The sequence below is a fragment of the Agelaius tricolor genome, unplaced genomic scaffold (assembly GCF_023055355.1).
Source record: "Agelaius tricolor isolate 1412-34295 unplaced genomic scaffold, bAgeTri1.0.p SCAF_3, whole genome shotgun sequence".
In the NCBI taxonomy this organism is placed as follows: Eukaryota; Metazoa; Chordata; class Aves; order Passeriformes; family Icteridae; genus Agelaius; species Agelaius tricolor.
The window spans coordinates 21,144,386-21,168,907 of record NW_027269263.1 but is presented as its reverse complement, the minus strand read 5'-3'; the positions used below and the strand labels follow the sequence as shown (position 1 = coordinate 21,168,907).

General features: G+C 47.7%; 2 protein-coding genes and 1 long non-coding RNA gene across 12 annotated transcripts in view; 1 reads left to right on the top strand and 2 right to left on the bottom strand.

Annotated features, from left to right (window-relative positions):
- Positions 1–10,289, bottom strand: part of TEF (TEF transcription factor, PAR bZIP family member) — a 22,542-nt gene extending 12,253 nt beyond the window's left edge. For 2 of the 4 annotated variants that reach the window (XM_071423001.1, XM_071423000.1), the window contains exon 1: positions 9,973–10,289. In XM_071423001.1, coding sequence (XP_071279102.1) covers positions 9,973–10,075 — 103 coding nt within the window. In that variant the 5' untranslated portion in view covers positions 10,076–10,289. Of the gene's footprint in view, positions 1–5,276; positions 5,577–9,972 lie in introns of those variants that run through there. The other 2 variants (XM_071422998.1, XM_071422997.1) reach the window with 1 other exon arrangement.
- On the top strand, positions 5,890–24,395 carry LOC139588066 (uncharacterized). 2 transcript variants are annotated; one of them, XR_011678554.1, is made up of 3 exons: positions 5,890–6,567; positions 14,087–14,257; positions 24,267–24,395. It is a non-coding gene; the product is annotated as an uncharacterized lncRNA (long non-coding RNA). The 2 variants fall into 2 exon arrangements; XR_011678553.1 differs by lacking the exon at positions 24,267–24,395 and adding an exon at positions 17,281–19,505.
- Positions 18,526–24,522, bottom strand: part of ZC3H7B (zinc finger CCCH-type containing 7B) — a 47,228-nt gene continuing 41,231 nt past the window's right edge. For all 6 annotated transcript variants that reach the window (XM_071422991.1, XM_071422993.1, XM_071422992.1 and 3 more), the window contains exons 21-23: positions 24,389–24,522; positions 23,515–23,678; positions 18,526–22,752 (exon numbers count right to left, since the gene is read on the bottom strand). In XM_071422991.1, coding sequence (XP_071279092.1) covers positions 22,560–22,752; positions 23,515–23,678; positions 24,389–24,522 — 491 coding nt within the window. In that variant the 3' untranslated portion in view covers positions 18,526–22,559. The remainder of the gene's footprint in view (positions 22,753–23,514; positions 23,679–24,388) is intronic.

Sequence of the window (24,522 nt, the reverse complement as noted above, 5' to 3'; positions counted from 1 at the left end):
GGGAAACCATTAAGAAAATTCTGAGGAGGCAGAGTAGCTTATTCTATGCACAAAGAAGGAAGGTGCAGAACAATAATTTAAATACAAATGGGAGAGGAACATGGGTTTTCAGATTGCATTTGAAAATCAGTCAAAAGGTCCATAGGACACCAGAGACCTGGATGCTTATTGTTCAGCATTTTAGAAGCATTTCTCTCTGAAATGACTCAGCATGTCCACAGAAAGCAATAGCTCCAAGTGCTGCTCACTATAGATAGCTCAGAGTACCTACATACAATTTTCACTCTTTGGGGAGATGTCTAATAAGGCACACTCCCACATCACACCCCCAAGTCACAAGAGACTGATGAGTTTTTCTCCATTTACTGTGCTACAGTGCACATATTACAGAAAAATGGCTGTTTCTATGTTCCCCATAGCTACTGAATCTTAACAATTGTCTGGGACAGAATCCAAGCAGAAAACTCAAGTTATGGAATAATTACATAATTTAAGAGATAAAAATAAGCTGGCAGAAAAAAAATTAAAAATCCAAGCCATTTTCCTGATCCAGTTCTCCATGCAGCCATGCAGTTCTATCAGCAGTGAAGGAGGCATTCCAGAAACAGTGCTAGTACTGCCAGCACTGAGCCAGCACTGCTGTCAAAAGGAAGGAACAGTCACCAGTTGTACCCTCATCACCTGCAAACTGGGCATTACCATGGAAGCCAACAAATACTCTGTTCGATAGAACAAGGACTCCAAGGACATACACTGGACCAAGTTTAGATCTCCAGTATTAAGAGAGATTAGCCCAATAAAACGCACCAATCTTTGGCATTAGGGTTTTCTAGACTGGCTACAACATGCAAAAGGAGCATTTTTCTTTATCGGGGGTGGAAGTGGGGGTGAAACTCGGCTCTAAATCAGAAAAGCCTATTTATATAAAACCTATTCTGATAAAAGTGGCATTCCTTCCGCTGTTGCTTTAGCTGGTGTGGATCTGTGGCTGAAAGAGCTTTTTATGGCTTAAAGAACGGTGCTGCCATACAAAGAAAATTATCTACCATATTCTGAATATTTTATACAAAAGAAGATACTGATTTTAAACCAAGGAGCTGAGAAAGTATTCACCAGCCACCAGCTTGGGATCAAGAGCAAGTACCTAAAGGATACATTGAATTCAGACCAGTAGCTCCTGGACCTAAACTTTGGTAATATCACCTTGTAGCTTTTGGCCTTCTCCTTGCCACTTCACACTACTCCCTTCAAATCACCATCTTCCAGCTCTTGTTCCTGCTATAAACTCCTTCTCATGGGGAGTTTTGCAGCTTTCCTACCCTTTGCTTGGACAAAGCAAACATGCAGATTAACAGTAATGGTGTAAATAACCAGAATGCTTCTAAACAGCTCCTACTTGAAGTCAGTAAAGAAACAGCACCTACTCCATATATCAGGAGGATTTCCCTTACTACTGGAGCACACCCCACCAAATTGGAACCAACATTTCACCTGTGAATAGAGATTGTGTACTCCCCAACACTTCACAGTGCCCAGCACAAGCAAACCCAGATTTGCACTGGACATTGTGGATGATATCCTAGTAAAGGTAGCACCAAAACAAATCCAAGCAACACTAATTAATTATTTGTAAATAACTATTTTTAATTAGCATGATTAAAAAACTTGTGCAATGTCAAGTCAAAATGTCAACTAAAAGGAAAAAAATTTCTTAACTCTGGAAAACAACAGTACACCATTATAAGTTAAGCCAGTTTTAATAGTGCTTTTGTTTTGCAACATCTAATAGGACACCTCCAAGAGAGGAAAAAAATATTAACTGATTGTTAGACTGGATATAAGGCATAAAAATATTTTTCAGAAGGCAGAAGCTAAAAAGACTACACTACTTGGATATGTGGCTCTTGTCAGATCTTTTAATGCCTTTTGGACATGCATGATCACCCTGCTGTCCTGCAGTAACCTGGAAAAACTGTGGTTCCTCCAATTTCCTCTTGTGATTGTCCCTGGCTCACACCACATTAGATCCTTCCTCCACGAGAGAAAAGCATCTGAAATTTTTTGTCCTTTTTCTACAAGCTGACAACTCAGCAAGCACTGGGCCCCCAGTGCTGTCTTTGTTTAGCTATGCTGTCTCTCTCTCCTCCCTCACTTCTAACAGTATCTGAAATAAAACAGCAGAAATTAACACACATTGGGAGCTCATCTGTTTCAAAGATGATACATAACATGGTAAAACCTTTGTATGATCATTTTTGCATTGATGTTTTCCCACGGGTTTCTTTCTACTAATTTAATCTTTATTTCTGCCACACAACATCCTGCTTGGGTGCACAACATCTAATGAAACACTAATTAACTTCTTACATCTTGAGGGAGAAGTTTCTGCCTACCTCAGCACAGGGACCTGAAAGATTAATTCTCTTAAGATATTTATAGTGTAAACAGGTATTACCTGACAGCAGGGCTGCAGTATCCTAAGAGGCTCCATTTGCAGTGATTCAAGGTCACCCTGATAAATCTGGACTGTACTTCTGCTGATGATGGCTCATGTCTGATTTAGCCCCCTCATTCTGCTACTGTGACCTATTAACTGGGCTCTACATTTGCTGTCAACAGTGAGGACACCAGGTTATGCTCAGTGACTTAAGTGGACCGTTTCAGTTACTGAACTGTTGGAAATACTGCTGTTTTAACCATAAGTAGCAGCATGAAAAGAGCTTTATTCCCTGTCCTGGCTTTTCCTCAAAACCAAAAAACCAACTAAACCAAAAACCAACCAAAAGATTTTGGCCACCATGCTGTCACGAGCTAGCCCAGCCACAAAAGAACAAATACTTATTTGACAAACTTCCTCTTGTTCACAAAAAAAAAATTGTGAAATTATACTGAAACCACTACACACACACATATATATATATATATATATATATATATATATATATATATATATATATATATATCTGTATGTATGTATGGGCTGATTGCTCCATAAATCTTTAGTCCCACTTGTGAGGATGGAACAAGGCAGGTTGCAGGGCTCCCTATCCCTAATGCCCATTACTGTGATGTTTGCTGAGGCATTTCTCCTGCCACAGCAGCATGCAACTGGTGATTAAGGCATCCTTTGGAGAGTATGCAGCAGCTCCTTACTAATGGAAGAGACCTACACTTCTGCTCCAGAATAATAATTGCCTTCCCTTAACCCACGGGACTTTTCCTTTTTTTATAGAAATAGAATTATTTTTATTTATTTAATCCCTCCAACTCCCAGCAAGGCTGGTGAGCTGTACCTAGTCTATGGCAGGGTGTTCAAGGGGATGGCATTCTGCTGGAACTGGCTGACCTCCCTCCTCTGCTGCTCAGGAGGATTAGAAAGCTGCTTGCTTTGAGTGGGTAGTCAAATTACCCACAGCAGTTGGAAAACCCACAGGTAGCTTGCAGAGACTACAAATGGACAGACACTGCAGCTAGCTGATACAATTCCTTACAGAGTAAGACAGAAAACTGTGTTTTTGTCAATAGGTATTCCAGACAAAAGCACAGGGTCTTTTCTCAGGAAGTTTGCTGAAAGTGCACCACTGGATTAAGTGAATGAGTAATTTTTTAACATTTTGAGTGTATCACAATTAAAAGAACAGAAAATAATCAAGGACCCTCTGAAGTCAATTGAGTCACAGGTCTATTGACAAACCTTTTGTAAACTAGGAGTAACTACCTGCTGACAATGAAGGCATTCTTTCTTTTGTCTTGAATATGCAAACAAGTATCAGAGACCAAAATAAACACAGAGCAACAAGTTCCACAAAGTGTGAAGTGAAACAGAACAAAGTGAACTAAGGAAATCTATGGAGAAATTTTAAGAACAAGAACAACCTGAACTTTATCACACCATGAATGGAGAGGGATAATCAAGATGAAATGGACTCACTAGCAAGCTTCAGCTGAGCACCCTCACGAGCTGGAATGGGGTCATCTAGTAATCAATCTAGCATCAAATGTTTCTAATTTTAGAAAAATGCACTACCTCACAATCATATTAATTTCAGATTTTTACATCTCCATAGGCCACATCACATGATTCTGAACACAAAAATCAGCCCCAAGACAAAGTCACTAAATCCCTATCAGCAACCATACTGAAATTGCTACTGCTGGCACTGATGTCTTTAAAAAGGACTGGGTGCAGAAATATCTTAAGAAATCCTATTATTTTGCAGATTCAAGATTCTGTGTGCTGCAGCATCCTGCACCATAGCAACATAACTAAAACCTTTACCACAAGCTGACTTTTTTTTTTAGCAGAAAGGAGAAAAAGACAGTCTCCAGAATCACAAAATGGATTTATAGGGTATTGTGCAATATTAGACATGCAAGGTAGATAGGATCCTCACTGGCAACAATCTTGACAACCTTGCTTATGCCGTGGTTTACCCTGGATGTTGTCTACTGTTCCAAAAAATTATTTTTAACCTCAAAACACACAGGTGTAAGGACTTCTTTTATTATACACTAGAACAGCAGTGCAGATAATCCTGAGCCTTCCTCGAAATAAAATTGATACTCAGAAAGGCAAAAATACTGCCAGATGAGAAGGGGAAAAAAAAAGAAAAGAAAAGCCAAGAAAAAAGAAAGTGTGCCATGAGTACCGAAGACTACAAGCACTAGCACTGTTATTGACACAGCTGCTGTCCACATCAGCAGTGGCAGAGAGGCAGCTCCAGCCCATGCAGGATTGCATGTGCAGGCAGTCACTCATACCCTTATGGATTATCACCGAATCTAATCTGAGAGGATCCGCTGTTTACTCGTGTTATCGGGCAACTTCCCAGCAATTAAGGTCAAGCAAGCCTGGAAACCTTCTCACTGCTGCTCCCAGCTACGCGTCTACAGGCGGGGGAGGCTGCAGAGAGCCGAGGGACTAAAACCAGCGTGGCGCGTCTCGGCTCCTGCCCACCCCTCGCTCCCGCAGCGCTCGGTTCTGCCCAGCGCAGGCACCTACACGCTCCGGAGAGGGCGATCCCCGGAGGCGGGGAGCGATCCCGTGCTGCCGGCTCTTGGCTCGGCCGGCCAGGGGGCGGAGGGAGGGAGGGACGGGGCGGAGGGAGAGGGCCGGGGCGTGCGGCCTCTCCCGTGGGTGCTCCCCCCGCGGCCAGTCCCGCCGTGACCCGGCGGGTCCCGCCCTCCGAGCCACGGGGCGGGAAGAGGGCGGTGGGGGCGGATAACTGGGGGGCGCCGCGCGCTCCCGCTGCCCCCGCGCGCGCCCCCGCGCTCACCCAGGCGCGCCTCCCGCGGCGGGTTCTCCATCAGCTTCTTCAGCACCAGCGGGAACGCGCCCGCCAGGCCCCGCCGCTCCTGCTGCGCGGCGGCCCCCGCGCTCCCTCCGGCCGCAGTGGGCTCTGGTCCTCCCGCCGCCGCCGCCGCCTCCTGGTGCGCGGCGCGGCCGGGCATACTCCCCGCGGGCGGGCGGGCTGTCAGCGGTCACCGACGGCGCGGGGCTGCGGCGGCTCCCCGGGACCCGGCGGCAGCAGCGGCGAAGCGCGGAGCGAACGGCGCAGGCGCGGCCAGCTGACGCCCGGCGCGTGCTTCAGTATTCATGAGCTCTGGGGCACCGCCCCGGCCCGGCCTCTCTGCGCCCCGGGATTGGCCCGTGCCCCCCGAGGGGATGTGGCCCCGCGCGGATAGGCCCCGCCTTCCCCGCCCTGCCCTCCCCGCGGCCGGCGCGGGCACGCGCCCCCCGCCCTCCAGGGCACGTGCAGGGGCGGGGCCTCAACGGAGCTCATTAGCATTCGGAGCCCCGCCCTCTCCCGCTCCTCCCGCGGGCTCTGCGTCACCGTCAGGAGGGCGGAGGAGGCGGGGGGAGGCCGCGCGCCCCCTGCGCTTCCGCGCGCCCCCTGCGCTTCCGCGCGCCCGGCGGTGCCTGAGGGGACCGCGGCCGAGCGGGCGTCCGTGAGAGCCGTTCCGGCAGCGCGACGGCTGCGAACCCCCTCCCCGCCCTGTCCCGGTGCCAGCGCTCCAGCCCGCCCTTGCGTATCCTCCTTTAGGGTCCTAAAATCACCTTTCGCGCGTGCCCTGGATTTAATCTCCCTCCGTCCCACACGATGCCCGCAGCGGCGTGCCCTACATAACATGGGCAGGGAGAGGGACTTCACTGCAGTGTTGGCATGGGCGGGCTGCTGGGGGAAGGGAGGAGAGGCCGCCTTTCCAAATTGTCATGATCACAAGAAATTCTTGTGATTCTCCAAGCGGCTCCCTTGCTTTAGCAGCAAGGATGCCGTGCTAGGATTTAAGCTGCTGAACACAAGAAGGGAGCAAATATTGCCAATTTCGTTCCCGAGAGCTCAGGTGGATACTGAGGAGCCTCTCCCACAAATGAATAAATTCGCAGAAATGTCATGCTGCAGCCACAGGCTTCTCCTGTCAGCAGCGGCTGCTCTTCCCTCGGCAGGATGGGCTGCAGCGAAGCTACGGGAAAGGGAGGGATCGGCCCTTCTGCATCCAACACAGCCGCGAGAGCAGAGGCATTCCTATCCGTGCCAGCAGAAATAAAAGACATCTTCGTCTCAGGTAGGCACTTGGGCATCTGCTTGGTTGAACTTCCCTGCCACAAACCTCAGACATTTAATTTGATTGGCAAGGCACGATTTTACCTGACCCTTACTAATAAACCCTGATGGTCTTTGTGACCAAAAAAAAAAACCAAAACCAAAATCAGGTCTAAACTCTTCTGCACATGCCCCAGGAAAAGGAATGGAATGTGAAGTCACACAGGGTAGGTGTTTTTCTCCAATGTCTTACTGCAATAAGGACCAGAGGCCATCTCCACCCAACCCGGGCAGATGTGGAGCTGCCCTACCCAGCAGCTACTTCTCTTGCGTGGGCTGGGAGGCCCGATCTGCTCCCTCCTTCACAGGGAACGGGCGGGACTCCCGATGCAACTCCTGCACACATGCTGCCCAACGGGAAGCTTGGAAAAGGCCACCCTGTTAGTATAGGCTGCAACGGCGCAGGTTAATGCATCATTTATCAAGGCTGATAAATCCAGTTGCAAGAAGCAGGCAGAGCAGGTCATGCTCCGCTGCCCAGTGTGCTCCATGGACTCCCTCCGCCTTGCCAAGCTCAGCTGGCAGGAAGAAAAGGCACATGTGTGAAAGGGAGATGCCACTTCACAGAGGGTAATGAGACACAGATGTCAGACCACACACGACAGAGGCAGCACACGCAGCTTGGCAAGGGGCAGCAAGCCCACAGCGGTGCTTTTGTCTAGGAAACAGCTACTGATAGGTGATAGAGAACACAACCCAGTGAGGTCACAAAGGAGCAGCTTTTAGGCAAGTAGACGCAGCCAAAGTGGGGCAGGCTGCAGGCTTCCCATTCAGTTGTGGCTCTCATGGTCACTTTGTTCCATTGTTGTCAATGCTGGTGGCCCCCAAGGATGATGCTGTGCCTCAGTAGTGTACAACACTCCTTCAAGGAACAGGGTCTGTGCACATCACCCCTGCAGAGCTCAATGGCAGTTGCTTTGCTGGGTAATGTCTGTATGAAAGGAGGTTATTAAAACCACTCAGCAGCTTTTACTCCAGGGCTTTTCCCTTTAGATTGACCATGTTCTTCCTCCAGCACATTTCCACCCATGCTCCACTGTATGAAGTTTTGTTGTGCACCCCTGTGAGTTGTGACTTTCCTTGGAAAGGGTCTAGACTACACAGCATTAGCTGCTCTTCCCAAAGGCAGGAAGGAGGGAGGGAGTTCCTGAGGAACATTCCTGTGGGTTGCTTCTCACATCACCCTGCTCCAGCATTAGCACTGCCCTGCCAGCTAGGAGGCAGGCTGCCCTGAGAGCTTTTCCTCACTGCTTCTGGGGATTAGGTGTTCAAAGCAATTGCCAACAGAAAGCAGGCACTGTACCACAAGCTTTACCTTCTTGGTTAAGAGGGGATCTGTCTGGGATTTTTACATTTGCTTTCACTCTGCAGCTGAGAAGGAAGAGTGGAGGACAATGAGATGCGAGGAGAGGAATGCAGCAGCCTTGCCTGTTGCTGCTGGGAGTCTTGTCAGGGCCAGATGATACAGAACAGCCCAGTTCTGGGGTGCAGCAGGGAGGGAGGCAAGTGATAAGCAGCTCTCTGCTGGGCACAGGGTGTGAGGGAGAGATGTACAGTGAGCCCAACTGGGAGGTTTGAATAGCAGAATAGAGAATTTCAGAGAGGGGCCTGAGAACTAGCAAATCCAGATGAGTGCTGTCCAAGTATGGAGACCCAGAAGGAGAGAACTGAGCTCTGTGGGAAGAGGGCCATGATGGGAATGCTGGTCTGGAGAGGGAGGCAGCATAATAAAGACAGTTCTGAGGACTGTGGGAAGTGATGCGGAAAGGCAGGGTGGTCCTGGAGCTGAGGAAGAAAGCTGCCACAAAACAGCACTCTCAGCTGCCAAATAAGTCACATTCAGTTAAGACTAAATTATTCTCTCTTCAAATCATTGATCTCTCCTCTACCCCCTACTCTAAACAGATAGGTTTTGCCAGCACTCCTCCCTTGGATTAATTGAATCCACTTGGCTGTGGAGAGCAGAGATCCCAGAAAAGCAGCCAAACTCAACTTAGCCACAGCAAAGCTCTGCACCACATGAGCTGCCCTTGGCTGTTACTGCCTCCTCCCAGACAGTTCCACTTTCTACCTGGGTACTGTCAGCTGGGAAAACATGCCCTGGTCCACACAAACAGTGGCACTTCATACGTGTGGTATGTAAACACACCTCTTAGTGGGCAGTCTCAGCAAAGAAGAGAGAGAGAGCTCACAGGAGGCAGCAGCAGAGCAATGTGACAAAATGAGCCCCTTAGGGGTGGGGCAGTTCCCCTTGCCCTATTTCCCTTTTCCACAGGGAGCTGTGCCTGTGCCATAGGGCTCACAGTATTACAGCAGGTGTAGGCAGGTACCTTTCCTTACATGAATGCTTTACTGTCACAGGAGCAGCCTTTTCTCCCATTGACCCTGGAGCGAGAGCAGGGTCCCTCTCCACACTGTGTCTGGCTTTTCTGCTCCTGGGTTCTGCTGCCCCTCAACACTGCAGAGCTGCCTGGATGTCCTGGTAGCAACTTCCTAGAGAAGAGCAAGCTCTGTGCATGTTTGTTTCTGTGAGCTCAACTCTCTCATGCCCAGACATAGGCTTGTTGTGCTGAGGTGTTCCCATACACCTCCCCAGCACTGTGCAGCAAACATTAAAACACAGCAACCAAAAAGTGGCTTGTCAAGGGTCTGTAGCATCCTATCCAAAACCAGAGAGTACTCAGACTGTGATGGGTGCTTGGAGCAGACCCAGCATTAGCAAAGCCATAAGTGCAGCATGAGCAAAGTGTTCAGCATAGTGAAAGCCCAAACTAATTAACCTCCTGGGTTCTTCTCATTTGTTTTCTAGGATGCTGCACAGAGAGTAAGAAAGCCTAGGAGTACAGAAGTACTCCTGCAAAGAAAATGCAGCATTTGCTATGTTCTCTATCCCAGCTTTTCACTGATAAACAATTAAACAAAGTTTGCACAGTCAGCCTGCTCCATGCAGGCTGGGCTCTCTGGACAGTCTGAGTCTGGGAAAAGGCAATGTCTGGAGACTTAGTGGTTATTAACCATAGGACAACAACGAATGGCAATCCTGGAAGTTGCTTCTATAGGAGCATGAACATTAGTGCCCAAGCCTTTTCTGTGCATGAATCTTTGAGGGTTTCCAAGTAGCTGAGCACAGAGATTAAAAGGATCAGGAGCTCAGCATGATTTTATAATCCATCCATTGCCGCCGTTTTTCCTCCTAGCTGCACAACACGCACAGTGCCAGGACTCCCTGTCTGACTTGGACACTTTGAGGAAACACACCCTGGCAGGGCTTGCAGCAAACAACATCTGCCCCTTTCTCACCTTGCAACTGAAGGAGGGGATGGAGAAATCAAAACAGAACCCCCAGTACATATTTCCTCAATCCTACCTGTCATCTTGTTGGTCCAGGGCAAGGAATACTCCAGTAGGGACTTCAGGACTTCCGGAAAGTCCAGGGCAGTGGGGCCCCCAGGGGTGTTGCAGCTTGACATGTCCTGTCCTGGGACTGTGCCAGCAGAGCTAAGGGAGGGCCAGGTGCCTGGCCACCAGTCTCACACCCCACTATCCTGGGCGTTGCGAGATGGGCTCGGAGGCACCCGGAGCGGGTGTGCCGAACTGCTCTGGCTCAGAAAAAACAAGGAGAATGGGAAGCAGCCTGGCAGAGATGCAGCTTGCCTGGCTGTCTTCACCTCCCCCTCTCCCACTCTGAAGTGGCCAATTGTGGAAATAGCTTGCAGCCTTGCAGGGCTGGGCTGGGCGCCTGGCCAGCGTGGTTTTACAGGGCCTCTCCCAGCCAATCCGGCAGCAAAGAACTGGGCCAGTTATCTAACTTTGCAAAGGCAGCACCCTTTTCCTTCCCAAGGTGTTATAACAAATACATGTGTCTGAAGGGGAAAAAAAGCAACTGTGTGCTGTTAGGGGTACATGTTGGCTGCAAACACAACAGGAGAGGGATCCTCTGGCACGTTCTTGGGAGGCTCTGAGGAGCTCCAAGCTGTGCAGGCTGTTACAGGGAGATACACATGCTGTCTGCATCTGCCTGCTAACTTTTTAGCTGAGATAGTGACATTATTTGTATGTGATGCAACAATTACTGCGTGTCCCTCCTAAGTTAATATTGATAATAGCACAAGGTTTCTTTCTTATAAAGTGTGCATCATCCCCAAAATATAGGATTTTTCTTCTGAAGTGCCACAGAATTTTATCAGGAAACAAACAGCCTCCTCTTAGAGCACTGCTATACAGGAAGAGAGTTCATGAACCCTGCAAATACCCTGGTAACAGCTGGTTGAGTAAGATCTTGAGCACACAAAGCCCCTCTTCTCCTGTCAGTGAAATTTTTAGCATGGAGAAAAGGACTGGAGACAGGAGGATAAAGGTCTGATCCTCTTTTTCAGAACCTGGTGTGAGAAGAAGCATCTTACATGTGCTGTGGTCTTTTCTTTTGCTGAGTGTGGTATTTCAACAGAAGTGCCTTTATTTCTCAGTTTGTTCCTGTCCATTTTGCCAGGCTCAGCCTTAGAGTGCCAGTGTGAGTCGGTAGAAACCAGGTATTCCTACAGTGGTCTGTGAGCCACAGCAATTGGACACAGCCCAGCAAAATCAGGCATGGTGTTTGGTTTCATAAGGAAATGCATTTGATTTAACCCAGTAGAAACCAAAAGGAAGGAATTATCTAGCCAGGTTGGGTAGTTGAGAATTTGAGTTTAGCTGGAGAAGACTCGTGATCTAGATCCCAATCTAATCAGGCTCAGAAATCAATAACTAACAGAAATCAACTAACAGTAGTTAGTTTAGTAGAATTTGTAATTATGATACAACCCCTTCAGATTTTGAGCCAGTCATAACCATCAGTGTTGAAGCCATTCAGGGAGAACAGTATCATACTAACCTGGGCTGTTACAGTGTTCTCCACCCACCCAAAGCTGGAGCCAGCAGAGTCTGCAGATGGTCAGTGCATTCTGGCTCCTGTGAGCAAGAGACTTGATCACATCTCTCCTTCCTGGAGCACAGCCTGCCAGCCAGGAGATCCATGTCCTTTCCTGAAATCTTCCAGTCCATTCAGTCATGCCAGGCATCACTGATGTTTGGGACAGCTACTGTCACATTATCCCTAGTATTGCTTCTTATCACAGGCTGGCATGGGAAAGTCACTGGGAACATGGTAGCTGTCCAGTGCCAGGTGCAGCTGGACCCCCTGATTTTGTCCCAGGCTCAAACTTGTTATGAAAGCTGAACAAATATCTGACCACATGTCTGGAGGGACCCAAGAACTTCACAGCCACTGCTGCAGCAACTGACTGACATTTTATGGCTTCAGAAAATGAAGACATTAATTCAGAGAAAATTCATAGAATCATGAAATGGTTTGGGTTGGAAAGTACCTTAAAGATCATCTAAATAGTCTCTTAGCAGTTTGAATTATTAGCCTGCAATGGACATCTCTAATTTTTGTCTAGAGACCTGAGAGTGACAAAATAAACATCTCATCTGGTGTTTGCCATGTCCACAAAGTCTCCTACCAATACTGTATGTCCCTCTTGATTCAGAATCCCAGAACAGTGAGCTCCTGCCCACCAGAAGAGCTTGGGTAACATCACTAGCTGGAACCACCCTGTCTTCAAGCCCCAGGAAATCAGAAAATTAGTACATTTAGTACAACATGTACCCCTAACAGAAATCAGAAAAGTAGTACATTTTGTAGTAGTAGTACATATGGAGTAGAGTCATAGCAGTAGGGAATGTCTGTCTGCCCCCATGTCCCTGCCATGGAGAGCAGAGCATTTGAGCTGCTTTAGTGAATGAAGTTGAAATACTGTCTCTGGAAAGATGCAGGAATGGCCACAGATTGCATCACTTGTTCTGGCTGCACTGTTGTCAGATCAGATATGTTTTTACTGGTTTTGTGATCCCATTTTAGTGGAGGTGCCAGCAGCTCTGCTCCAGCCATCACTCAGAAGCCCAGTCAGCCCTTAACAGCACTTTTCTCACAGACTCAACCAGCCATAGTCAACTTATACTGTCCCTGAGTGGATGGCACACAAAAGGAGGCACCTAATGTGATGGCAAAGGCCAAACTCCAGGAACACCAATTTAACTGGCAGAGACCAGGGCTGACTTCACTGTATTTTCTGCAGGTCTCTTGGGCATCTACCCACACACCCAGCTGTGCTGGCTGAACCTCTCAGCACATTTGCCCAAGGAGTGTTCAGCAGTCCTGAGGGGAGGATTGTGGGTCCTTCAACATTTGCCTTGGTCCATACTCTCCCTCCTTTTGCATTTTTATTTGAAAGAATTGCTCTTTTTTTTTTTAAGCAACCAATTCTTCTACCTTCCTTCCTCTGACCTCTTTGCCTTCCTGCAGTGTTCAGGTTCTTCTGCTGGCACCAAAGCATGTAAATGTCTCTTTTAAAACCTCTAATTCTACTCCTGTGTCTCACAGGACCTCTCTAGAGAGGTGTGCCATTGGGCCCAAAGAGAACTGTAGAGCAACACTGCTGAGGAGTCACTCATAGGTACAGCCTTGCTGGCAGTTTGAGACCCTGAAGAATCTTTTCAGACATTCAAACCTCTGATACAACTCTGCTCATTATAAGGAGCTGGGAATGGGGGTTCTCTGTGCATGGGTCCAAGTTGCCATCTTTCCCTCAGCCTCAGGAGTATTCCCTCAACTCCTCCACAGGGCCACTTTCACAGCGCTTCTGGAGCAGCCCTTCCCCTGTTTCTGCTCCTGCCAGTGTCTTGCAGCCTCCCTCAGACCCAAAAACAAGAGCCACTTGTGTGCCTCCCCAGTCAGAAACTCCTGCAGATTATTGCTGTGGGTCTTCTCTTTGGCTGCTCATTGATTTATGAGGCTACCACTGCAAAAGGGAATTTAATTGTTTCTCAGGTGTGTCTGAAAGCACAGCTGATGGGGAACCCAGCAGCAGCAATGACATTTGACCAAAGAAAGGCAGTAGTGGTTATTATTACTAATTGCTTTTATCTCAGCTTCCTCCAATAAGGTGAAAGTTTCCCTTGGTCATCTAATGGAATGTGTCCTCTTAGAAAATAAAAACTTTTTGGCTTATTTTCTAAGGACACAAAGCTTATACAACAGTATTATCCATCCATCCATCCATCCATCCATCCATCCATCCATCCATCCATCCATCCATCCATCCCCAAGCATGCTACCCCACCTTGGCAAAGGGATAAATACATTTAAATATCTTATTCTGTTTGAAAGCTAAGCTAGGAAGAGGAGAGTCAAATTAATGCCTCCCCAGAGATAAAACCTGCTGTTATGTGTTCTGTATGATCTGGGGCCCATTGGCAGTGACAAGGGACAGGCAGGAGCCAGCAGTACCGAAGGGACTTCATGGTGGCATACAAGATGACATTCCCCTGAAGTGAATCTGGAGAAAAGGATAAAAATGTTTAGAAACCTCTAGAAGATTTGCAAATTCTGCTGTTCTTGAAGTAAGACTATTTTCCCTTTTTTTTTTCTCCATTTCTTTCAGTCACCCAAGACCATTCACATTGCCAGCGTAGCCATTACTTGGAAATTTCCGTTCCTCCTCACATGAGATGTCTTCTGCTGCACATCCCACAAATCAAGCCTACTGCTCAAAGTCTCTGTGGAGGCTCCAGGCCCACCCACAGGGTTTGATTCTTGCACCAAACCCAGCTTGGTAAGTGGTTTCCTCTTTCTTTTATCCAAGCAAACCCTTTGCCAGAGGTTAATCACTGCTTCTTTACAGACATCTGTACAATTTTTTGTTCTTGTGCTAGTTCCTAGGACAATTGTACATTCCCCTTACAGCTTCCAGACTTAACTCTTTATTTGTGTGGTACGTTGGGCTTGGTAGGGAATTTTTCTCACCTTGGCAGAGGCCTGCAAACTGAGTTTCACCATGACCATTCTGAAAGGACACTTGCACCATATCCCAGAAACTTGTCTTCTTCTTTGTTGAGATTATGCTAGTGCCAACAAACATCCATGGAGCTGCAGGAATACCCAGAACAGCAGCAGCAGGGAAGGCTGTGGCCAGACCACAGGGGTGTCAGCATCCACAGCGGATTAGTTTGAAGAAAAGGAGGTGAGAGAAGGAGTAATGAAGCCAGCATGGGAGGGTGAACAGCTGAGGGAAAAGTGGGACCAGGGCTCTGTATTGGCTAAAGACCCTGCCTGGTGCCTGCAACATGGGCATGCAAGCCTTTGGGTACTTTTGATGGTAGCAACATGTGACACAGACGCCTCACTCCTCAGAGCTCCCTTCCCACCTCTAAAAGGGCTTCGTTCCCCAGCAGGGTATGGCATGCATACATGTGCCTATGTGTGTGTACAAATGTGCCTGCCTGCCTCACTGTGTGGAGGAGCAGCGCTGGGATCTCCCAGGCAAGCAGTGAACTTCAGTGGAAGGAAGTGCCCGCACCTCCTGCCTGAGGCAATAGAATTTCTAAAAACTAATTCCTCAAAACGAGTGCCAAAAAGTTAATGAGCTTTGCTTCCCCACCACTCCCACCAAGACTTCTCCCCCTTCTTGGGGTGCTCACATGGCAGCTGGACTCACTACAGCTCTGCTTCTCTGCACGTGGCCTTCCCTTGTGAGGTGCCATTAGCCAGAGGACTAGGTGCTAGGCAGGGAGAAAACGTGAGAAAGGGCCTTGGGATCACCAGAAGTTTTACTGTCCTGGGCAGGAAGGACACCTAGAGCTGCCTTTTTGCATTTCCCCTGCTCTGAAAACACTCTGGCAGCCTGGACAGAGACAGTTTTGGGAGCTCTTGGAACAAGCCTTGGCAGGAGGCAGAGCCCAGGAGGTGCCAAGAGCAGCAATAAACCAAGGGGTTGAAATCAGGATAGGGAAATCCAAGGTCTCTGATGTTGGGCCATGGGAGATCATTGGGTGAGACAGCAAGACACACATTCCTGTGGCTGCTTCTCTCTCAAAACCAAGGCTGTCTGTAAGGACCTAGGCTGTCTGTCAGTCATCTCTTCCTACTCACATCTGCTAAGGACAACATGGTCCCCAGCAAGAGCAGGGATCCTGTAGCATTGTAGCACAAGAGGTCTGAGCTTGACAGAAAGATACAGGAGTCAGCTGAGTCTGGGGAAGGTGTGTGGGCTGAAAGAAAACAATGACCCTTAAAAAGGCTTTGACAGTTTGGCTGCCACTGATACCCGAAAAACCAAGACATGAATGGTCTCAAACAGGAGAAGCTCCAGGCTGCCTAGAGCTTCTTTTGAAACACTGCTGCTGTATTGAATCCCCACCACAGCTCCCAGGGGCAATGCCCAGCTGTGTTGCAGTTATTCTCAAGCAATTTTGCTGAGGCAAACTGAGGCCATCTTAGTCCCATGGAAGCAGGACTTTCTCTCCCTGTCTCAGAGCTTTGCTGGGGTACAGATGGGGGCATGTGCCTTGGTATTCAATTAGCAAAACTATGCAGCCCTTCATCCTTCCCAGCCATCTGCCTGGAGGGCTGCAGCGCTATTGGAAGCCCACAGCTAAGGAAGACGTAGGAAATCCACTGAGAACAAAGGAAATATGCCAAAGAGCACCTCCAGAGCAGAGTGTTTTTCCAATTCAAAGCAAGCCAAATCTACTCTGGCATCTAGCTTTAGAGACTTCTATCCCACCCCTGGGTAAATGCAATATTTTGGAGGATTAATTCAGATGGCTATGAATGACCCTATTTATGGGGTCTCTGCTATGTTTGTGCCTCCTAAGGCTCTCTGGAACAAGTAGTAGTTTTCTGGGGCACTGCCATACACAAGATAAACTGCAGATACGAGCATTCCTGAAAGAGGCAATCTTGGGAGCTGCCAGGGACAGGACTGTTGTGGTGGGAAATGAGTCAGCTGGAGCTGTCATCTGGTCTGGTCCCTGCTCTTGTCTTTGCTGCACCTAGAGCTGTTTTCAGGAAACACCACTCCTGTCCCAGAGGCACCAGGACACACTGCTTTTGCCTGGAGGAAGAACCACAAAGAAATAAGAGGTGACAATCAATCTGGGAGGGAGAGAAGTTATGTGGAATGGACAGGTCCTGTCCTGTCCACTCCCATCCTGGGGAGAAAAGGGTGAGGCTGAATGGTCAGCTCCTGACCAGAGCCCGCAGCTTTCCAGGAAGCCCCAACAGCTGTGTGTCTACAGGACCTCTGCCCAGAGCCATCCCATAGTACCCAACCAAGTCTGTTCAGTGCCCTCCTCCACCACATATCAAACAGCTGTGGGCTTCAGCCAGCGTGCCCACAGCCTTTCCTCCTCCACTTCCCTCCAACTAGTCACTCCCAGCCAGGCCTCTTTGACTATTTACTTGCTGCTTTCTGGCCCATTTTTTTCCCCCCAGCTGCCCTACATAGTTACATCCTCTGTACCCAGTGACCAACACACCTCCCCAACTCATGCATGTCAGGAACTCTCTGCTGCTCACTGTGCACAGGACACTACACAACATGACCCTGTTCCTGGTGGCAATGGCAGCAGCAAACACAATGAAGGGGATGACAGCATTTGCATCATCTGCTGTCACTGCCCAGAAATGTTTCTCTATAGTGTAGTAGGCAGACTCCATTACAGGATTGCTTAGGATTCTCATCTGCAGCAAACCCCTTCTTCCAGGCTGCTGTGTGATGGCATTAACCATCTTCAATGAGAAGCCTTCCTCCCACCTCTCAGGGGTTTTTACCTTGCTCCTCTCAATCTTCCACAGAACCTGGATTTTTCCTGGCTAACCTGGGTCTCTCTGCCTTGTCTTTGTATCTGATGAAGTTCCTAGGAAGATCTGATTACTGAAATCACCACTCCTTTTCTTCCTCTCCAAAATACAAGTTTATTTCAGTGAAAAAACACCAGTTTACAGCTGAGGCTCAAACCCACAAGGAAAACAGGTGTTCTTCTCCTGATGCTTTGTCTTTCTCACAATTTGACAATTTTGATTTCAATTGTACTGGAAAAGCTACCCTCAACTCTCACCAGCATGACCTCAACAATCTTTGGAATGTAAAACTAATGTCTCTTACATCGTATGTATTCAATTGATGCACCTTGGAAGTGCACATGGCTCCTTGTTCCCCCTGCACTACAAGAATGTGTTCAGGCCTCTTCTTTGGCCAGAAGGACATGAGTTCTTATGTCTGCATGAAGGCACATCAAGGAGAAGTGTGACAAATCTTGTCTCTTCAGGCCTCACTGGATATGACCTTCTGGTCACTACCAGTTTATACAGCCTTAACAGGGCATATCCATGGGACCCCCTGTCAGTGTCTTCACATCTCCAGTTTTGATTTTATCAAGAATCTAGATTAATCTGCATCGTGATGGATTCAAAAAATAAAGAAGCTGGGTTTATTAATAAATGTTTTCACAGTGACCTCTTCCCCTAATGCAGTTTCCTCACACGCATCCTCTCTGGGAGGAAAGTAAGGGCACGGATGCTTCTCATGGCCCAAGCTGTGTGCAACTTGGTGAGTAGGGCTAAGGACATGTTCCCTAGCAGGGTGCACACTGCCAGGCAAAAGAACTGGCCAACCCAGTTGAACAGAGCAGCCTACACAGAAGACTCTCTAGATGAAGGTGTTTACCCGCTTACTGAAGGTTTCAAAACACAGGTTACCCAAACACCTGAAACTATGTGTTAATGCAGAGCACATGGATTCTTGGCACTAGGGGGAAAGAAAAATATCTTAAATCTAGTGAACCTAAAGTTCACAAGAACTGTATGTCTGATGAAGAACTGCATGTCTGATGAAGAACTGCATCAACTGTTAATATGCACATAGGCAATTTTCCACTCAGCAAGAAGAGTAGCAGATTATACTTAAAGATGGGAGAAAGCCACAGTGGTCCAATGCTTGACGTGCTCCCTTTGCTTCCCTCCTCACAGCAGGGAAACCCGAAAGCAAGATAAAATCCTTTGCAGGCTGTTTGAAAAACACAAACACACTCTGGATCAGGAGAGGGTTTAAAGTGCACACTTTTATTTTCTATTACAAAGGCTAAAAGAAGCAAGTTTGGTTTTTCTTTCTTTATTTAAGAACAAAAACAAAAATGTTGTTAAAACATCTACATATTTATCCTTATACTAGACCTTATGAAAGATACTAAGTTCTTTTTTAATAGTAAAGCGTGGTATTCTTATATTAATATGAAGACATATTAAAGGACTCAAAATCATTACTACCCAGCTCAGAACTGCAGCATCCCCTTGCTATCTTTTCCTTTCACTTGCTAAAACCCAACAATTTTTGACATACAGTTTCATACAAGCTAAGTAGGGTATTTTTTGTTGGTTGTTGGTTTGGGTTTTTTTTACTTCTCCCTGTAAAGGCCTGGTTAACTCCAATGCCAGTGTCACCTAAATCCCTGCCCCTACCAAAGAAGTTGGGAAAAGATTTTCACTAAGTCCTTCAGCATTTATTAAGTTTCTGCTCTGTGTGAATGTCTGTAGTTATTTTACAGGATATGAGATTTCCTTCTAATGTTATAAAATTAAAACATCACTTCCTTTGTTAAAAACTCTCAAATTTGGTTCTGTGCTGCAGAATTTTCTTCTTCCTCTCTCACACAAATAAAGAAGAGAGAGTTATCACAGGGTCTTGTGAACACACCCCTAAAGCAGCCTCTACAACTTGAGGTTTATCTGCTGTAGAGCTTAGAGCACTGAGCATTTCTGCTGAGAGCATATAACGTGCTGAAGAAAACCCTCTTGGCTTGAAAAAGCAAGCCTGGGAAGTCAAGTGTGAAACTTCCTGCCTTTCACAATGTCCCTTTAAATAATATAAGCAAAGCCTTATATTAAAACTTTACTCACTAGTTAGCAGTATAATACTCTCTCACTGAGATGGGACTGCAAGGACATCCTAAAGGGTTTCAAAAATGTGAACAGGGAAACCTGTCCCATCTCAAAGCTTATACCTACCTATATAAAACCCTCCCCTCTTTTGTTATTTCCCTTTCCCTATCCCAAATAAAAGGCTTCATAATTAAACTGGAGATGCTGCGTTTCCTGGCTTGAGTCCTTTTCCTTTACCCTCATTTAAAAGATTCCTTCGATACCACACACATATAATATTATATAGAGCGATATATTTAATACCTGTGTATATATGCTTCATGGGAAGGGTCACATATATACACACTAAAACAAGTCTGGTGACGAAGTACTGCAACACCACAGACCAGGTTATCATATCAGGGAAAACAAAGAGACACTTGATGCAACCCCCATGACTGTGGGCCTACCTCACCTCACCTCACCTCACTCTCACCCCACCCTCTCCCCATCTCAGCCCCAGCCTGAACCTCTGAAGCCCCACTGAGCAGCTCAGCTCTCATTGCAGAGATGGGGAGAAGGGAGAGTGACCCACTCTGTAACTCGTTTAGGTTACATGAGAAATCATGGCTCAGCGAATGCCAGAGTCACACTAGAGATGCAGGTTTGTTTTAAAAATAAAAGCCACATTCCAGTGTCCCCCAATCCAGATTTCCTTCCTTGGCATCTCTGCCCAAGAAGAGCAGAACAAGATAACCCAGGAGCTGATGCCTGTCTCCTCCCATCTCTAAAGTTGACCACTTGAGCACAAGGATGACCAGGAGAAGGTACCATAGCTACCATGAAGAACAGAGGAGAAAATACAGCACCTGACCACTCAAAAACTGCCATGTCTGATATTGGTCATAGCAAACCAGAGACTACCATCCATATTTTAAGGGAGAGGAAAAAAAACTCAGCAGAAAAGTAGTTAAGTTGCCCAGGAAAGAGGCTGAATTCCCATCCCCAGAGGTATTTAAAAATATATGTAGATGTGGCACTTTGGGACATGGTTTAGTCTGGGACTTGGCAGTGCCAGGTTAACAGTTGGACTTGATGATCTTCGAGGTCTTTTTCAACTAAATGATTCTAAGTGCAGAAGTGCATTCAGTTTGCTTAGAGCACATTGTGTCTCTGGAGAGATTCCAGCACTCTGCTCCATAACTGGACCCTAACTATCCCAGTGGAGCTGAAGCACCCTCCTGAAGGCTGGTTTAGGAAGATGCCCCACACCATCTCCCCATCTCCCGATTTCCTCATCCCATCTCTCCTGAAGCTCTGAACCCCAAGGATGTGGGAGCAGAGAGGAATGGGAGGACGCAGCAATGCCAAAACACCAAACAGTTCATGGCCAGATTGTATTTACCATGGATACAGCCCTACCAGCCCTAAGGGCTCTGAGACTGCTGTCCCAGGAGAATCTGTATGAAAAAGACATCCCTGATGAAGGCTGGGAGAGAGATGTGTTTGTGTTTGACTGGATGGTGCCATCCATGCATGCAAAACTGCAGAGCACAGCTGGACTGCAGAAGAGAGAAGGTGAGGGAAGCTCAGAACAGGGAACACATTTACAGCTTACAGGATGAGACTGCCAGAAAGGACAAGGCTGGCATGCAGAGCAGTACTGCTTCTCACTGCTACCTCTTATAAAAGCAAAACTTCTGTCCCAGAGTTCAGCATTACTGATTACCTCATCAGAGCACACATCAGGCAGCACAAGAGCAGGCCATGGCTGGGTCCCACTCATTCTCCACCACTGTCCCTGCTCTGGGTCACATCCTGGTTGCACTGTGCATCCACAAGCTCCCTGCTCTGGCTCTGAGGAGGAGGGAGCTGGATCTCTGGTACTGGTAAGCGCTTCCAGCTGGATTCCCATTAGCTTAACTTTGCCTGTGCTGTGCAATGGTGTCCTTTTAAATGGGTCCCCACCCAGTTCTTCTGGCAGTGCAGGGAAAAATGCAGCTCTAAGTAACCAGAAACACATGCCATTTAAAGAGTAAGAAAGAACACCAGTACCTCCCTCCCTCCCTTTCTTCAGGACACAAGGCAACACAGAAACATAGGCTCCTTTTGGTGACCACCTCCCTCCTGACTGATACTGCTGTGTGGACTTCAGTGACACACAGTGTGTCACAGACTCCACTACACCTCCTACATGGGTTCTGTTTTACTTGCACCAGTCACACCAGCGGAAAAAAAAAAACAAGCTATCTGCCCTGAATACCTGCCACACACTGAAAAAGACATCTAATGAGAAGTCACCAACTTGCTTTCTGAGTACAGTCAGCTGAAGTTTGAAGTCACCTACAACCCGGTTCCCGCTGCTGCAAGCAGTTTCATTACTTTGCTGCTTTTACCTTGCACTCCTTATACCACACAGCTGTTATCCTCCTCAGCATCAGTTGATGCCTCAGTGCAATACAGACAGCTAGAGCATAAACCTAGATCTCTTAAACCAAATCTAGTGGTTTTCCTTCTTTGCACCACAATTTCTATTTCTTTTGGTACCAAACTCCCAGAAGAGCAGGAGGGCTGCAGCAGAGTAAGTGGCGCTTAGTCTGCAGCACTGAGAAAAGGAACATATAAAATTCATGGTCACCTCCTTTTAACCAGATTTCATAAAATCATAGAACAGTCTGGGCTGGAAGGGACCTTAAGATCATCTAGTTTCAATCCCCCTGTCATTTAGAAGGACACCTCTTCCACTAGACCACATTGCTCAGAGCTCTATCCAACCTGGCCTTGAACAGTTCCAGGGATGGGGCATCCACAACTTTTCTGTCTCACTCTCTTGGCTTTGTCCTCCAGACCTCTGCAGTCATACTCTGAATTGAAAGACAGAAGAATGACACAAGGAGAAATTCTCTGATTTGCAGCCCAATACAGACTGAATTAATTCCTTTGAATGAAGGACAGTGAAAACAAAAAGATGAAGTGGAACGGGAATTTGGGGGAAAGAAGAGAGAAAAGATGGATCACAAACTCAATGAGCATGGCGTCGCTGGCCAACGAGAATTAAATTCACAAATTCATTCACTAATAAATCATTGTCTCAAAATCTTAAAACAAAAGAAAAGAAAAAGTTCTCATTGCGAGACACAGATCTCGCTCTCCCTGCTACTGCCCCTCGGAAAACCCACCCCGTGTTTCTGCAGCTGACAGACTCCCCCCGGCTCACACTATACGTCATCCCGCAATAGGAAGTTGTATTTCCCGAAGTCGTCATCCCTGGGGCAGAGCAGCATGTCCTTGCGAGCTTTGGCCAGTTTCTGTTTCAGCACTTCCCTCCGGTCCAGCCACTCCGTCAGCTCGTCCTGCCCATGGGCGTAGCGACACTCCTCTCCCTCAGGACAGGCCTTGTTCTTCTGGAACCTGCCAGCACAAGGAGCGCAGTCAGAAGGGCACCCCCAGTACAGGGGTTTGAGCTCTCTGTCTGGGATACTTGAGCAGGACCCACTGAAACATGCTGTGAACTCTCCTTTTTAAGGGTGAGCTGATTGCTTTACAAACCCATGTGCAGGTGGGAAAGACATCAAGGCTGGAAAAAAAACAGAGCAGCAAAACCAGCAGTGGCTACAAGGGGATTTAGTCAAGAGCACAAAAAAATGTGAGCTGGAACTGGACCGTCAGGGATGAGAAAAAAACAATGCACAAGAGAGGAAATGCCAGGTAACCAGCATGAAAGACAAGAACCTTCTTGCTAACCAAAGTAGCATTTTTAACCATCACAAGCTTTCTGAAGGCACCTTAAGGTGCTGATTCAGAGGGCGTGAGACATTCAAACCATTTAATAAGGCACCTGGGATTCCCCCAAGCACTGGGCCAAGGAGACTGTTCAGCAGCCTGAGAGCAGAGGGCATCCTGGCTATGAAGTGCACAGGTGCAGACAGGAAGCTCTCCTTTTCTAAAGACACATGCTCAGGAATGTGTTTTTATCCCTCAGTATTGTGGCTGAACACCTCTGTGATCAAACAGCAGCCTCACTGTCACCCAAACCTGTCATCTCATCCCACTCCTCCTCCATGCAGAAGTCACCAAGAACTCTGTGAGAGGATGAGGAGGGATGACAGAGGCCCTGGGCCTGTTACCCTGTCCCTGCAGCAGCAGCACAGGAGGGAGGTGAGACAACAGTACCTCTCGCAGAGCCGGAATTCGCCCATGGGGAAGCGGTAGCTCCAGCAGCTGGAGTCACTGTCTGAGGTGAAGACCTTCTCCTTGTGCTTCTCCGACTGGATGTGCTGCTGCCATTGCTTCTTGCTGTTGCTGTTTTTCCCACAGAGCCAGCAGTGGTAGCCCATCTAACCAGTGCAGACAGGGAAAAAGGCCAGTCAGTGCAATAACATTCACATCCACTGGCCTTCCCTATGCTGGCACTGCCTCTTCCCCTCTCCTTCCAGAGCATCTTGGAAGGCTCCACTCAGTCTATGACTACCCACACTTCTCTGCCATATTGTCTTTGAGGAACTGTGCTGACACTAAAGGGGAACAGAGGAGGTGCTCTGTCAGAGTTTATCTATGGCTCAAACAGGCTTAGGGGACAGGGCAGCTCAGTTCATGCAGGACTCTTCAGCAGCACACACCCTTACATCAGTACCACCCATGGCATAAGGAAACACATGTGCCTCTAGTTTTTCAAGGCTTCTGTGACAGCTCTTCTCCAAGTTTCTCCCTCTTCTGACAGGCCTGCGATGGTTTTGCCAGCTTGCCCAGGAGCAGGCAGGAACCCTGGAGAGAGGCTGAGCCCACACAAAAGGGAACCTAAGGTAGACTCCTAATGACTTGGGGATTAACAGAAAAGCCATTGTAGAGCCTTGTTGACCCCAGGTCGATCTCTTCCCACTTCAGCTGTGCTGCCCCTGCTGTCCATTTAACCTGTGTTAATACAGGCTCTGCTCCACTAGAGAAATGCAGTCCCTGCTAGCCACACCTGGAGCACAGGAGAGAAGCAGGCTGGCAGCACTGAGGAGGAGGAGGAGAAGGAATGAAGAACAAGAGGTCAGCTTATTACCATGATGTCTGCATAGTCAGTGGGCATCTGGATCTGTTTCTCCCCTTCTCGCGAGGTGAGTGGTGTTCCTTCTCCAGGCTTCCCAGGATTGTGTTTCTTTAGCCACATGTCATAGGTCTGCTGCATATCTAGTA